Source organism: Heloderma suspectum, chromosome 4, assembly GCF_057233095.1.
Source record: "Heloderma suspectum isolate Gila_16-S chromosome 4, 16-S_ref, whole genome shotgun sequence".
In the NCBI taxonomy this organism is placed as follows: domain Eukaryota; kingdom Metazoa; phylum Chordata; class Lepidosauria; order Squamata; family Helodermatidae; genus Heloderma; species Heloderma suspectum.
Window position 1 is genome coordinate 109,522,463 of NC_139461.1, and position 17,310 is coordinate 109,539,772.

Consider the following 17,310-nt stretch of genomic DNA (forward strand, 5'->3'; position numbering starts at 1 on the left):
TTTAATCAATGGGTTTATTAATAACAAAACACACCCCACCTCCACAAGCAAAACTGAACATGCTTTAATCGGATCTTTGGCTTCTGACAAGACAGTGTTCAGTGCTGATGTTCATGATGTAAAGAATGCCTATTGCTTGATTTAGATAAATGCACTAAAAGCCCCCTCCTTCTCCCCTCCAGCAACTAACGAGGAGCTGATCGTTACCATCAGGAAACATCCACAAAATATCTGATATTGTCTTATTTATAACAATCAGTTGTTTAGATTAATCTTACACCAGAATCCTCAAAGGATTTTCTCTAATCCAGCCCCTAACTTGAGGATTATTAAATGTGCAAATTTTAGTAGGTTGGAATCTTCATTAGCTGGTTAGATGTTAAATTAGATTAATTAGATGTTAAATTAGATGTTAAAAGTCCAATGGTGCAAGCAATTGTACACCTACTGAAGTCAAAGGTGCAAACTCCCATTGATTGTAATGGACCGGGTTAGCTGCCCTACCATGGCACCAAGTTCTCTTTCTCTTACCCCTGTTTGAGCTTTATGTATTGATTAGATCTGTATTCCCACCCCACCCTTCATTTCAGGAGAAGCAGTGCATCTAGCGAGAGATTTTGGTTACGTCTGTGAAACAGAATTTCCTGCCAAGGCAGTAGCTGAATTTCTCAACCGACAACATTCCGATCCAAACGAGCAAGTCACAAGAAAAAACATGCTTCTAGCTACAAAGTAAGACATTTACCTTCACAGAATATCACTGAGGAAGGTGTCTGTTTCGTTCTGTGATTAGGTTTTCATTTGATTAATCTGTGTTTGCTTGTGGGTGTTAGTTTTTGTCATACATAAAAGGCTTCTCATGATGTACCTGAAGAGTATGCATTCATTGTTGAGGGGAAGGCTATATTATTGCCAACATTACTGCTGAAACCGAATTAATCCAGATGAATGGGAAGAATCCTCTCTCCTGTGAAAGTAGATGGTGACAGCTTCAAAAGCGATGGTTTTATTATTCAAGGATATTTGTGGGTATTTGTCAGCTTATTCATTCAAAGAGGAGAGATTTCCCATCTTTTCACAATGAGGCAAAACTGGCACATTAATGTTGCAGTCCTCTGCAAACTTACCTGAAAGTAAGCCCTACTGAACACACTAGAAAGGAAAAAGGAAAGGTTCCTCCTGTGAAAGCACCTCCTGACTAAATATGCATAGAATTGTGCTGCATGGTGGCAATCCTTTGGACACTTACCTGGGAATACATCCCATTGAACTCATTGGGGTTTACTTCTGAGTAGACAGGTACAGGATTGCACTGATACTTGGGAGTAAGCAACATTGATCTCAGTGGAATTTACATCCTAAATAAAAATGCATAGGATTTGGCTGCATACTGCTCTCAGGCAATTAGATTTTGCAGTGTTTTTCATCCTCTTCTAAGACTTTGTTTAGTCCATGAATAAGGATAAACTGTAAGTAGCAATAATGCCAGTGGAGTTTATTTAAGGAGGAGGGCATTTGGGGAAGAGTAGATAGGAAAACCAGATTAGAATTTCAGGGTTTGGGGGAGGGGAGTGAGGAAGAGAGAAAAATCCGATTGCTGTGAATGATGTGTTTGCTGGAAATTAAAAGACTTGTTTAGTAGCCCTTAATTACCCCTTGATGTCACCAAAGGGCACTTCGCCAGAGGGCACCTACTGGCTAAACATGTGGGCAGTTTTGGCTGGGAGATGTTTAACACTGGCCTTTAGAGAGCCAAGTGTTTCAATATGCCCCTGATTTTTCTGCTGCATTTCTACCCTCAACAATTTTCTCATATACTGTTATGAATGTAACTTCTGAGTAGGCCCCTCCTTGTCATGCTTTTTCATCTACACACAGAGCATCTGCATCTTTCCAAATACCAGAGTAGCTCTTGCTTCTGTCAAGGGGGAAGTCCTAGGACTGACAGCCCTAGCAGGAAGTTCCAGCTAGATTGTCTCCTAAAGTTCCAGCATTCCTGTCCCTCCACTCATTCATGATCAAATTTTATGGATAAGGCAGTAAAGTATTTCCACTTACTTGACTATCCATGAATTATTTTATTCTGATATGATAGATCAGATCAGATAAAGGTGTAAATGCTACTGAAAGCAATGCAACTTACTTCCAAGAAAAGCAATGTGTTTATGATCATGCTATAAGCTAGTTGTTGACTTAGAACCCAGAAAATGATTTGAGCAGACATGGGATATGTTGTATGCTACTATAGATTTTTTTTAAAAAAATGTTTGGAAGTGACGTATGTCTCCCCCCCCCCCCCCGTGTGTGAGGGGGGAGGGGGGACAAGGAGGAAGGAAAGAGGAGTTTTGTAGTGAAGTGGAAATGTGGATGTTTGTGCGATTTTTGTTGCATTTCACGGAACCCTGTGATATGTTTATAAAGATGTACATGTATGTATGGGAGGGAGGAGTTGTGTTAAAAACAGAGGGATGTATTTTGGGTGTGAATGTGAGATCTTATGTGCTTGAAGCCAACAGGAGTGACTGAGTGTGGAAGAACAGACTCTAGAAAAGTTATATTTTGTAGTTTGGGTGGTGAATGGAGTTTAGATTATTGAGAAAATGTTGAGTGCTGTTATGATAGTTATTCTTATTGTTAATTAATTTTCTATACAGTCAATAGTAATCAAATATTAGAATGAAATAAGGGCGCAGGCCTAAGACACTAGACTCACAATGGAAGAGGAGGAAATAAAAGGGAGGAGAAAGTGTGTGGCGGCACATAAGAAAAGAAGATGAAAAGAGGGTGATTCAGTTTGAAAAGGCAGCCATGTGCTAGAAAGCAGGAAGGAAAAGATTGCTCCTGGAAGAGATAGGTAGGGTGTGTGTGTGTGTGAGTGAGAGAGAGAGAGAGAGATGAGGGAAAGAGGGCCTTGTTGATGTTCTGAACAGGGTATCATGGGAGTGGCGAGAGTAAAAAAAAGAGAGATTCTGTCTCTGTGTGCGCCTTTGCTCTGGAGGCATTGACTCCTTGGCTTGGCTGCTTGCTGACAAGGCTGGCTCATTCCCCCCCTCCCCCTTTCTCCTTCTCTGCTCCATTTATGCTGCAGACAGATCTGCAAGGAGTTCACCGACCTGCTGGCTCAGGACAGATCTCCTCTGGGAAACTCTCGGCCCACCCCAATTCTGGAGCCGGGCATCCAGAGCTGCCTGACCCACTTCAACCTCATCTCGCACGGCTTCGGCAGCCCTGCTGTGTGTGCTGCAGTCACCGCTCTGCAGAACTATCTCACCGAGGCGCTCAAGGCCATGGACAAAATGTACCTCAGCAACAATCCTAACAGCCACACAGACAACAGCACCAAAAGCGGCGACAAAGAGGAGAAGCACCGAAAATGAGGATTTTCCTCCTCCATCCCCCTGCCCAACCAGCCAGCCTGGCCCTTCCATGCATTTGTCCTTCAGACTCCCCCTCCCTCATCACCCCGAGGCTACAGCAGCAGAAGCCCAGAGATCTTCTGTCCCAGCCTATTCACACATTAGAACTGGAAATCCACGCCTCCCTCCCCACCCCCAGCTCTCTTTTTTCTTCCTCCACCACTTCCCAGTTCACTCCCAGTTGTTACCCACTCTGGAGCCTAAGAAAACGAACAAGGCGTTGGAGCCAGCCTAGGAGGAAAAGAGCGAGAGCGAGATAATTTTTTTGTCGTCTGAATTTGTGTGAACTTTTCATTGTTTTTTTTTACAAAAAAAATAAAAACCAAGAAACAACAACACTAAAAAAACAAACAGAACTTTTTTTTTTTCTAAAAAAGAGAAAGAACTAACATTAAAGATTGAGAAATAATTAAATAAATGTGGAGAAAACAAATGAACTTCGTCGGACTGAAAGACCACCTCCCCTTACACAAACGTCCGTTTAAGATTGTAGCCATATTAAAAAAAAAAAAAAAGCAAAAGAGGCAAAAGGATGATGATTATGATTATGACATTTATCAGTATTGTGAATAAACTTGAACACAAACCACATGCAGTTCCATGTCATGTCTTCAGTTGTAGAACCTCTCTCCTGTTCAAGGTAAAGCGACCAATTTGAACTTTCTTATGGTGACACCGATTCACGGTTCTTCTATAAGGGGATCAGTGTTCATGTATGTATATATTTATTTATGTGTAATTTAATGGGAATTGTAAATATGGTGAGTCTGTTTGAAGCTTTTTTTATTTATCTGGTGATCTCGTTTACCTCTTGTTTAGTGGGTTTTTTAAATCTTCCCCCTTCTTAGTTCCATCACTGTGGTTCATGGTTACTTATTTAGAAAACAGAAGGGGGGAGGGGGTTTTGGATGGAAGGGGTGGCATTTTTCTGGGATTCATCACTTCAGCCCTGTTGTAGCATGTTTTAAAAAGGCGACAATAAAGCAGCTAAACAAATAAAATAACCTGGATTTTAAAAAATATTATTAGTTCGACCGTTAGTTTTTCATTGGTAAAGGGGGGGAAATCACAACCAACCACTACCATCTGAAATGATGTTGGTCCCCCTTCAGGGAAGGTATTTTTTGTTTTGTTTCTTTAACGTGTTAGTAGTTTTTGACAACCCCTTATGTGTTGTGGCTTAAAAAAAAAAGAAAGTTTATATCCAGTGTCTTTCTATTGAAAGCATCATCAGAGCAATAAATTGATATTGTCTATTGAGATAAAGGATTAGGGATCTTCTCTCCTCCCTCCCCCCTTTTCATTTTGAGTTGTCTTTTGGTTCACAGAACTTCCATACATTTGGGACCACCTGGTATCCTCTATTTCCACCGGCCATATTGGAAGCAGTTATAGTTGTATTGTATTGAGTTGTGCTGGCAGTAGTTTCCATGCCTGTCAATGTATCATAGTCCTTTGTTGCCCAGATAAATAAATATTTGATACGCTTTATGTCGATTTTTTTTTATTCAGTGGCCGTCTTTACCCAGGCGTATTTTTGTTCTTGGCAGTATTTTTTATTCAGTATGGTTACAGTAATTGAGTTTAACTCTCCCTTGACAATTGCTCCTTGCAATAAGCAGCTGAACCCATTGTTTCCCTCAAGTATAATAAAAACTTACTTTCAAGTTGGAGTTCAGAGCAGGGTATCATTTAGATATTCCACTGAGTCTGTATTCAGACAAATTACACAATAAAACACAATGTACTCTTTTGGATAAAAAAAATGTACTGTTAAAGAAATGGCATACTTTTCTTTAACTGAAAGGTAATTTTATTTTTTAAAAATAAAGTTTTATTTTATTTATTTGATCTTTAGGTTTTTATTCCTACTTCATAATTATGTATCAGTACTAACGATCTTCAAGGTCTGTCATAATATTAATTTGTATTGCTTTTTAATCAGTAATACCATTTAAGCTGAGGGGAGAAGGAATATATCCCTGGCTGAGGATATGTGCAAGTGTATGCATGTGCACATACAAATACATGCACACAACTTTGAAATAATGGATTGTATGTTTGTGGTGTATTATAAATATATTCACACTGCAGAAAGTGGTGCTCTATGGGCAGTTGATTGACAGCTAATATACTACTGTTTTATGGTAGGTATTCGATAATATTTGTGTATGTAGGTGTACACCCCCCCCAATGTATATATTTAATCATGTATCTCAGTATCATCTATTTTTCAATAATTTGGATTAGGGAGAATGAGAAAGGCATCATGCCCAATAATGTAAGTTTAAATTATAAGCAGTACAAAGAAAATATGGGATGCAGAACATTTTCTTATTGTTCAGATGGCAAAATAGGTATTCAGTTGAAATAGATGCTTGCTTGTTTTTTGACAACTAGAATTGGCTGAAAAGGTACTATTGTGAAAACTGCAATTACCCTAACTGTTTCAGTTTCATTGTGGTGTTTTGTGGTGCAGAGTTGGCTTATGCAAAAGTGGCTTTGATAGAAAAGAAGCAGAGGAAGGACTCAAACATTGACCTTAAGGTGTTCTCCCTGTGGAAACTTTTCAAAAAAGCAATTTGCTTACAATGCTTATTCGGAATGTTAAACCTGAAGAGCCTGAGCAAAACATTGTGAAACTTACTTCCAGCGCAATCTGATTGGCTCCAGCACAGATTAATTGGGTCCATCTTGTATTCTGTTAAGTATTGCAAAATAGTTGAATATGTGAGGATATTTCTAGGACTTTGCATGGTCTTGTGGAAGCGTTCTTTTTCTAAGGCAGAATTTAAAAGAGGCTCACCAGCTTGATATATTTTCAGTGAATCTGCAAAGAGAACTAGGCCCTCTGCTTCCGTAATTTCACTGTGGGTAGGTGAAACAAACGCATGAGATAAAGCACAAGATGTTCCATTTCTCCCTGTTTGGAAATCTATTTAGAGGAGGTGGTAGAAAACGACTGCGGCCAAGCAGAGGAGAGTTAGTAGGGTTTTGAAATGCTATTTTACAGTAAAGGACTGATTATAATGTGTGTGTGCATGCGCGCGTGCGCATGCATAAATTTTGAGAGAGAAATTGGAAGTAGATCTTCGGCATATAAAGATGGCATCGTTTTGAAAATGCTTATTCATCCCCCACCCCCACCAAGATATATTGGTTAACTGTAAAGTGGATGTAACAAAATAATGAGGTGAATGAACCCTAACTGTACATGCAGCCTTGACATAAATGAAATGCACAGCGTTGTAGCAGGTGAAGTGAAGCATTGTCTATCTGGGCTGTTTTTCTTGGCTGCATCACAGATTGCGTGGGGGATCCTAACCTCAGGCACAATGGCATTCATAAACAGCAATGCACACACTGCTGCTCTTTCTCCAGCAATGCATAAATACTCATTTTTAAATGAAAAACAATCTTATTAAATACCATTCATTCATATCTGGATTTACAGATGCTTGTAATTTTTTTTAAAAACTCTGCCTAATCGTTTTAGGCTATAACTGGGCAATGTGTAAAACAGGCTTAATCTTAGAACACAAGGATGTCCTACTAATTTTAAGGATGTGAATAATGTATTTTGGATATAAAATACAAGAAATGCAATGCAATAAATAATATTGCATATTTGATATATTACAAGCACTTCTTTAAGAAGTTATCATAATTAGAGTCTTGTAGTATTCTAAGACTAAGCCAATGTTACCGACAGCTAACATTTATACTCTGCTCAGTTATAATATTAAAAGATTATATATAATTAACCAATTGATTTTGGAATGCTACATTTAAGGCTGCTATCCAGGTCTAGTAAAATCAATCAGAGCTTTGCTATTGCCTTCAATGCCACCCTGGCAATCCAGTCCTAAACACCTTTACTTGGAAGTAAAATACATTGAAACCAGTGGATCTACTTTGAAGTAAATGAAAGTTAGAATTGTCTTGGAAGTTGGTTCAGTTGCAATTTTGCATTAGCTTAATAATGATTAACTGACATTCTTATCTTGAACTCCAAATAATCTGAGTGAGACTCAAATATATTTTCAATTGAATTTAGTTGTGTGGATCCTTACCTGAATGTAATCCCATTCATTTGCACTGCTTTTGGGATAATTTACTTCCAAGTAACCTTTTTAGGACTGTGATATTGATGATTATTAGTAAGGTGCCTTTCCTATTCCACTTTAGAGAGATGGGATGAGATTACTGTGATATTTCTATCTCAGTATTATTTCATTTTGACCTTGTTAGAGGCTTTTTTTTTTTTTTAACTGATGCTTTCCCCAGGATGTAATAATGGGAATGATACTCCTTGTAGTTTGGGACTCATCTGCTGTGACCAAAGTGTAGTTACCAAATCATGCTAATTACTTTCACATTTTTTTTTTGAGGGGGGGGGGAAGTGTATTTTAAGCATTGTAATCAATCACTGTTCCAGCCTTTCAAATTCTAGGCCATGCTTTTTAACTGTTAACCCTAAAATGCTCCCCCTTACAGATTTAACTGAAATTAGGATGAATGGTTAAATGTTAATGAGTTATAGCTCAGACCCTACATGCTATGCTAATTTATGCATTTTTAAAAAATGTAGTACAATGCTCCTTCAAGCTGAATGGTTACCACCCTTCTCTGTAATAAATCATCATCTATCCCTCCTCCCTCCCAACCTCCAAAATCGAATATTAATATAATTTGAGATTTAACTGGTGGAACAGCCATCAGGACAGCAATGCCCTGCAGCTGAAATAATATTTAAAATAGAAAAGATTTGACATTTGATAAGTCAGTGGCTTGAAATACCCAGTTGTACTTAGCTAATTCAGTCCTTAACCTCTGGTTTCAAATAAATCAATTACAGTCGATTCCACTTCAGTTCAGAAGTGCACGAGGTTTTGAGTTAATTGAATACATTTTATTCACTTGCTTGGAATATTCATTTATCCAAATCCTTAAATATAAAGGAGAGTTCTTTGATTGTCCATGTTCTGTCTAACTGCATAATCAGATCAAGCCTTTGCTTGTTTGCTTGGATTCCTTCTAAATTCCATAATGGGTATCTCATTTTCTCTCTAAGGCACACACAGGCAAGCTACAAATTTCGCCAAATTCGACTTAAAACAACTGTGGTCCTAGATTGCTAAATGTGGATTAAGTTCCACTGAAACAGGTGAAATACTCCTAAGTAGATGTGCTTAAGGCTGAAGTTCCAAAATATGTATAGGGTGAAGGAGAAACTGGCTTAATTCTGTTATCTGATTTGTTGACTGGGCTGCCACAACTGAGGCAAAACCAAGCTCAGAATGTGAACCTGACAAACAAATGCTGGGAAAAGAAAGATATCACTATAATCCACCATCCACACAAATTGTAGCATTAAGGCTTGAAGACTTTGGTATTAACTGTGTGCAGTGCAATCCTGTACATGTCTACTCAGAAGTAAGCCCCACTGCGTTCAATGAGTCTTACACTCAGGTAAGTGCATATAGGATTGCAGTCCTATGGACACTTACCTTGGCCAAAGACTCATTGAACTCAGTGGGACTTACTTCCACATAGGCAGGGATAGGATTGGGCTGTAAAATGCAATCCTATACACACTTCCTTGAAACTAAGCCCCCTTGAACATGGTGGATTTTCCCTCTGAGACAGCATGAATAGGTTTGGGCTGCAATTCAGTTCTTCTTGAAGTCAAGGACACCAAACTGATCACACTGATCTTAATTTGAGCAAGATGGCAGCCTAAATAAACAGGTGAATATGCAAATTTCAAAAGAAGCTTGAGCCCTAGAAGAAAAGCAGGCCCTATAGCAGGAGATTGCCTAATGGAGTTAAAGGCGCTGTATCAACTCCATCTGATACAGCGGCTGCGCCCCTTCCTTCCCGACCATCTGCTCCCATCGGTAGTACATGCCCTGGTCTCCTCTCGTTTAGACTACTGTAATGCGCTCTACGTGGGGTTACCCTTGAAGACGGTTCGGAAGCTGCAGCTGGTACAGAACGCGGTGGCTTGCCTGATTAAAGGCAGCCACCGGCGAGATCACATCACTCCAGTGCTGAAGGAGTTGCACTGGTTACCAGTTGTTTTCCGGGCCAAATTCAAGGTGTGGGTTTTGACCTTTAAAACCCTATATGGTTCCGGCCCAGCCTATCTTAAGGAGCGCCTCCAGCAACACCAGACAGGCCGCTTAACAAGATCAGCCTCAGATGGCCTTCTCTCTGTCCCATCAGCCAGGACAGCTAGACTGGTGGGGACAAGGGAGAGGGCCTTCTCTGTGGTGGCCCCCACTCTGTGGAACTCCCTCCCTAGGGAACTCCGTCATGCCCCCTCTTTAATGAGCTTCCGTAGTGCATTAAAAACATGGTTGTTCAGGCAGGCATTTGGGGTGGGTTAGGGTATTTTTTTTTAAAAAAAAATTATGGTAAAATTTTATTGTTTTAAATTGTTTTATGGTGGGTTGTACATCGCCCAGAGTGGCTGGGTGACCAGTCAGATGGGCGATTAATAAATTTAATAAATAAATAAATAAAGGTGCAGGAATCACAGCTGTCTTGTAAGACCTTTGTTTTGCATTCCTCTACATACAATTTAGGCAGTTTTGTGCTCATATACTACTAGTACTACATAACTATATAGTAGCAGTATTACACAGAACTTTTTTTTTTAGTGTTCAAATAACTTGGTCCTAAAAAAGGTATTGTGGCTTTTGGATATCACATACATTATGTCAGTGACACTTACAACAAGCCTGCAAGGTAGGTTGACATTGTTACAGCTAAATACTACAGGTCCATACTACAGCAAAAGCGATGGTAGTTTGGTAGTTGAATCCATGGTGGTAGAGTCTAGATTTGAACCTGGGTGCATAACTTAGGCACGACACCACATCAGTCTGCTTCTGTGAGTTATATATACATGTGTTATATATGCTATGTGTGTTACACATGCGGACATTGCTTCCAGTTAACTTTGCAGCAGCATCGTTCTCCAATGATCACGGATGCCCAAACATTCATATACACCACCCATAAAAATAAAAAAAGCAGCCTCCCCTACCCCATAGTTTGGTGACTGTTCCTATTGTGCTTACAAATCCATCATTATCAGCGAGTTTGCAGGATTTTTTTTTTTACTGGCGGTGGTGGGTTATATATTTTCTGTATCATCATCTTCAGCTCTCTGTTGCCATCCGCCCCCCAACAGCCTGCCGGCCGTGATTTGGCTCTTTCTAATGGAGAGGGCTTGATTAGCGTCATTATCAATCACTACCGCTTGCCTAACGTGTCCAAAGAATAATCAGGTTAGGCAAGTGCTTGAAACCAACATCTGCTCCCCTTCCCACACACCCCAGTTTAAACCCCCCATTCCCTTTAGCGTCCTATTATTGGAAAACCAGGCAAGTCTTGGGCAGGGGTCGGGGCCATAAAACAGAGGCTGATCGTTAGATCATGATTGGGGGCGGGGAAGTGTAGTAGAGATGACAAAGGACTTTTCATCCTCATCCTCGACGTCGCTGCCCGTGGAGAAGGGATTCTTTCTTTCCCCCCCTCCCACGCTACCACAGTTGCCCCAAGTCTGAGATATTCTCCGCTGCTGCCATTATTGCGTGTTGAGAAAGAGAAGCACGAGAGCCCATCAGAAAGTAACGCGATCCATCCCATTCCCTCACACCTGATTACTTTCTACAAGCAAATAGCAGGAAACCTCTTGATCGTTCTCTGAGTCACGCTCCGGTGGCTCCCGGTTAAAGAATTTAAAATAGCCGCCGTTAAAGGGAAGAGATGCGAGAAGGATTGCTTCAACTGCGGTGCGTGTTTTCCAGCCGCACCCATATATGTACAGTAAATTCGTGATTACTCAGGTTCGGAATGGCTTCACGCGGGTTAGCTAAACGCTTTGACTTGCTCACAAAGTGGCAAAAAAGGAGGATTCCCTGCGCCTTCCTTTTACCGAAAGTGTATGGTGGAATCTAGCTCGCCTTAGTCGTTTTGACTACAGAACCAGGGATGTAAAGTATTCCGGATGAATGAATCCGGAGTCAAGAGGTTGTATCCAGTCCCCCACTAATTTGTCCCATTAATTCCAGTGGGTCTACTTGAAGTAGGACTAACACTGGATACAGCCCAAGATGGTGAATAAGTAGAAAACCCTTCTCCTTGGGATTCAGTGCACAGAGAATTTGGTGTAGGTAAGATTTGGAAAGAAGTATAAATTTGTGTAAACAACTTGATTTGTTTCTTTCTCGAGACCTGAAAAGGGGAGTTTGAAACGGTTTCTTTCACATACACCAGGCAGTTAAATAGCCATTTTGTTTACTCACTGTTTTGCTCCATCCCGCCACCCGCTGCTATGGCGGTAGCTGCATAGTAAAGCAACAAGCTTCGCAATCCACCGTCCAGTTAAACCGAAGTATAACTCAATTTGAGCCTCTTCACTAATCCTAAAATGCAGTCCTTAGCGCAAACTTAGTGGGGCCTTCTTCAGAGTAAGCATACACAGGATCCGACTAAACTAATCCCGATTTAAATACCGGTGCTTGACTTAACCGGTGTGTAGGTCCAGTTAAACACTCCCTCCTAATTCCAGCCCCACCTCCCTCTCTCAAAAGCTTGGTGTGTATCCTGCAGTGTAGAGCTGCTTGTGTCAATGGCATGAAAGCTTTCTCTCAGCAAACAACAGGATCAGATCCAAGCAAGTTAGGCAGGTTGTGTTATTTTTAGTTTCTTGGCCTCTAGATTACTTTTGCTCCATAGAACATAATGGATGCTTTTGATTCTTAGAACAGCCACCCTCCACCTCCGTAACACTTTGCACCCCACTCTAGGGAGGGTGTCAGTAGTTGTCAAAGCAATTCTGACTTTGCTTGAAATTCCAGTTAAGAAGATCAGGGAGTGGAGATATGAAAAACCAGATGCCTACCTGCAGACCTGGAGAGTCCCTGCCAGTCAGAGTAGGCCAAACTGAGCAAGATGGACAGAGAATCTGACCTGGTATAAGGCAGGCAAATGTTCTAAAGGACTTTGGGCTCTCAGTGGAACCTACTGACAGCCAGAGCACACCTCAGCATCTGCATGGACCAGTTCATACCCCAAAGTAAAATAAAGGCCCAGCGCCCTTCTTTACCTGAGCAAGCAGGACTTTCTGAATGGTTCAGGGCAGATGATCAGGCAGGTTTATTCAAAAATACCTTTCAGCTGCATCTGTGAATAAAAAAAATATTTGGCACTTCAGGTTTTGAATAGGGAATGGCCTTCTGAGGAGTTTCCTTTAGGAACCATGCATTTCCTATGCATGTTTAGACAGAAAAAAGTCCTACAACTCCCAGCCATCCCTTAGCCAGGATGTACCCTTAGGGTCTTTCACACCAGCAGCACCCTTAGGGACTTTCACACCAGAAGGCTGGGTTGCAGATACTATATCCATCTCCAGAAGGTGTAGAACAGCCTTCCCCAAACTGATGCTCTCTAGATGTTTTGGAGTACAACTCCCAGGAATACTGACCATTGGCCATGCTGGCTGGGGGTGATGGGAGTTGAAGTCCAAGACATCTGGAGGGCACTAGGGTGGGAAAGGCTGGTGTAGGAGAAGAAAGTTGTTCAGAGATCCTGTGCCTAGAATCTCTGAGAACTGCAGTGTGATCTTTGAAGCTGGACTGCTTTCTGTATTAGGGGTATGTGTGTGTGTGTGTGTGCGCGCGCATGTGTGCTTAATTATATAAAGAGAATGTACACATTCTGCTTATTTCAGTGTGTATATTTTTTAAATTCCTGAATGGAAAAAAGGTAGAACTAGACTTAAATAATTGTGACATCTGCATTTGTAAACTATAGTTATAATAATGATGAATAGAAACTGTGATTCATCTAAATGTTAAGATAAGGTGAGGGCAATCCTAAGCATCTTTACTGCAAAGTCTTACTGAATTCAATGAGACCGATTCCCTGGGAAGTTGATTGCTTTGGACTGCAGCCTTAAATACGTTGGGCACAATCCAGTGGAAGTAAAGTACTTTTAAGTCCCATTGATTTTAAATTGAGAGTTAAATTTCTGCCATTGACCTCAATGGGTCTTTGAAGTGCTTAACATCACAATTCTATGGATATCTACTCAGAACTAAACCCCACTGAGTTCAAAAGGACTCACTGCCAGGTAAGTGAGTCTAGGATTGTAGCCTAACTTTGGCTCTTTCTTTGTTGTTCTCTTCTTTTTATTATTACAATAGATGCACGTTAATTCTGCAAGTTTATGTGCTAACAATCCCTCCTGGTTCAACTTATGTTACATTGAGGACACTTTTTGTCCATTCCCATCCAGGAAGTGAGTGCTACTGAAACATGCAACAGTTTTCTTGTGTGTCAGTGTATGATAAAAAACAAACATACAAAACCCTCAACAATTTCTCTTTTAAACAAAGGAAGGCCATATAGGTGGTTTCTGTGTCTCTTTTTGGAACTCTGATGCTAACATCCCCCCCCCCCCCGCTTTTTCTAGAGCACACATTTCAACTTTGCTTTTTAGCCTGTTAGGCAGCTGGGAGGAGGGAGAGAAGGTGCACGACTTCCTTAATCCATTCTTGGCATCATATTTATCTTCCATGCTCCCTTCAACAGCCGCCTACAACCTGGTATCCTCCAGATGTTTTGTACTATTGACCTTCTGGCTGGGGTGATGGGAGTTGTAGTCTAACACATCTGAAGGGCACCAGGTTGGAGAATACAAGTATTAGAATGCTGTGGCAATAGTCGAACAGTTCTAGTCTGCAGATATTTTGTGAATAATTCCAGTCAGCTGAGTTCTTGTAGAAGACATTGAGCATTCAGTGGAAGTAGTTAGCACAGGTTATTCTAAGTAGCTTGTATTGTTTACAGTTATTAGGAAGGAAAGTCCCACTGGGTGCATCAGGCCCAAATAAGTGTGCATAAAATCTTAGCCTTCAAGACTTATTTTCCTCTGGCATAGTTCTGTTCACTTCAACTACACTTCCCCAATATATTGGGCTGGATCCAGACTGAAGTTATATTTAAGTAGACCTGTTGAAACTTTAATCATGACTGACTTAAGTCCCACTGATTTCAATAGGTCTACTCTAAGTATGGCTAGGTCTGGATCCAACCCATTGTTTTTATTCCTACTGCAACTTCACTGATGATTCGTCCTGTGCATTCCACTCAGTAAAGTTTACTGCATCAATTCTTGAGTGTATATGTAAAGCATAAGTTCTCCAACGTGTATAGAATTAGTATATTCTCCACAGTGTTTATAACTTTACACAGTACTGTGTAAGTTGTCAAACTATTCTACTCTGACAGGGAAAATCGCTAATCTTATCTACGCTAGATTCAGCAGAGAACTATCTGATCTTCAGCAGGTTTTTAATCATGCATGGAAGTTGCCAAGTTATTTTGGCTTAGGTAGAACTCCATCGGGATGTTTTTTCCTTTTGTTTTGCTATGTAGATTTCCAAGAAGGGGGAGCGGGGAGAGAGGACTTTTAACTAATACTTTCTGTCCCTTAATTCAGAAGTATTTCACACTCTATCCTGAATTGTTCACACTCACTGATAATCTATCCATGTATCCCAGCGGTATCAGGTGGAGGTTTTTGCTGATAGTCTCATTCGCTTCAATGACGCATTAGTAGGTGTACTGAAGCGGGATTAGGAAGGGCCGGTTCCCAGACCATGTCCAGAGTCATGGCCCTAATTTCGTGGTAGCCGCATATGCGTTATCAGCCACCCCCCTATATAGGGCTTTCATAAGACCCGATGTTAGTCTCACACCCTACCATCTTCTCTGGAGACGCAGTTCAAGTTCGCTCGGTGGAGAGTCATCAACAGTCTCATCCTGGTATATGTGCTTACTCGGACGTCAGTCCTCTTGGATTTAGTAGGGCTTATTCCAAAATACCTACGTGTATGATTGGATCCCAGCAACCATGGAGCATTTCTGTGTGAAGCAGCCTACTGTCTCTTTAATAATAACAAGGTATTTATTCAATTTATAACCCACCTAAATACAAAATACTCTAGGCGGCGTCCAAACTCTCCCCCGCCCTCCCCCGATAAGAAGAGGGTAGAGAGAGAAAGATGGTGGAGGCCAAAGCAGATTTCCCACCTGCTGGATCCGCAGACCAGACAACCCCAATTTTCCCTTCCTAAATTGTCGGAGGGCCAGAACAGCCTCGGCCTTGCCTAAAGGCCACCCCGGCTGGCAGGAAGGGCCCCCTTCAGACGCCTTTTTGGCGGGGACTGGCGAGGAGGCCTCCCTCGCGCACGGGGCTCCTGCGGGATAAAACGGGGAGAGCGCGATTCTGCGCGCCCCTCTCCTTCGAAGTGCGCCCTCCGATTACAGCGCCAGTGATGAACACGCCCCCCGAGAAAACGTGGAAAGCAGACACACAAAGGTCACGTGCGTATTTTTTTTTTAACACGTAAAAGAGTGTACGTGTAAACCGAGATATTCCCGCCCCCACACGTGGAGATACCACCAACAATCACGACCATCCAGCTATTATAATAATTAATGTAATATACAGAACTACTTCTAAAAAGGGCAAGTTTCGTTGTTGGGTGGTGGTGAAGGAGCAGAAGCAGACAGAGGCCCAGTACGATTGCCCGGATCCCCTCGATTCTGGATCGGCTTCTGGGGAAAGCGATTGCCAGGCCGGCTGCTTATTCGCTCCCGCTGTCAGCTTCGGGGCGAGGTTCACCTCCGGCGCTCTCCTCCCTCGCCCCTCCCGGCGAGTGCGCCTGCCCGGCCTTCTCCTGCTTTAGTTTGATATTCCGTGTCCAGCCTCTTTCCTCGGCGCTCATTCTCTAAAGCCAGCCAGGGGGAGATTCGCCGCAGGCCAAACATATGCTTCTTTCCATAGCACTAATCCACCTTTAGCGTGGAGGCATAATTGCTCGAGTGGCCATGGATTCTGGGCGCTTTTGTCCCTCGCTGGCTCCTATCCGCTTGGCACACGCCATTTCAATCAAATCCTTTTCTCTAATACTGTCTGCTTTTATCAAATCTCACTTTCGGCAAATGAGGAGAGAGCGGCGGGAGAGGGAGGGGAATAAACAAACAAAATAACAGCACCCACCCACGTATAGGGCGAGATCCAGCCTCTAATACACACGTGTCATGGGGCCGCAGCAGGGAGAAGAAAGGCGATTTATTACAGCTTTGGCCTCAAGCAAAATAGGTCTCTCTCAATATATACTGACAGTAACCAAGCCCTTCTCAGGGGGTGCAAGGTGTTCAGAGCTGCCGAAGATGCACGCGGAATCTTTACCTTCTACTCTCTTTGCAAGATGCATAGCCGAGTTATGCAGAAGTCCTTTAATTTGGTCCCATTGATCAGGAAGGCCGCTGGGGTGGTGGGGAAGACGAGGAGACCCCGCCCTCAGTGATTCAGACCATCTGTGATTATCCCATTATTCCCCATGATCAGCTATATCTCTGCGTTGTTGCTTTTAACACGATATAAAATGGAATCGCAGAAAATATTCTTACAATACACCGGCTTGGGGAATGGAATCGCAGAAAATATTCTTAAAATACACCAGCTTGGGGAATGGAATCACAGAAAATATTCTTAGAATACACCAGCTTGGGGAATGGAATTGCAGAAAATATTCTTAAAATACACCGGCTTTGGGGGCTGGGCATAGGTTGCAATTTCTTACATCCAAGAGCGGGGCCTTTGAACCTTCTCCACTCCCACCCCAACTGGAAAATCTTTCTCCCTCTCAAAACCTGAAATGCTGCCCCTGGGCACTAGTTCTAAGCCAGGGGTGTTGTGCCTCAGGGCCATGGGCCAAATCCAGGCCACCTGGGGTACCAAGCCAACCCCAATCAGATGCCCCTCCCCACCCTTCACCCCCATTTGTGATAGTTAGGTGTTGCCCCA

The 17,310-nt window shown here is 42.0% G+C and overlaps 1 protein-coding gene across 5 annotated transcripts in view; it reads left to right on the forward strand.

The window, feature by feature from the left end:
* Positions 1-17,310, forward strand: part of TFAP2A (transcription factor AP-2 alpha) — a 64,268-nt gene that overhangs the window by 25,129 nt on the left and 21,829 nt on the right. For 4 of the 5 annotated variants that reach the window (XM_084850352.1, XM_084850350.1, XM_084850351.1 and 1 more), the window contains 2 exons: positions 591-732; positions 3,089-4,905. In XM_084850352.1, the coding sequence (XP_084706478.1) occupies positions 591-732; positions 3,089-3,377 (431 nt within the window). In that variant the 3' untranslated portion in view covers positions 3,378-4,905. Of the gene's footprint in view, positions 1-590; positions 733-3,088; positions 4,906-17,310 lie in introns of those variants that run through there. The other variant, XM_084850353.1, reaches the window with a different exon arrangement.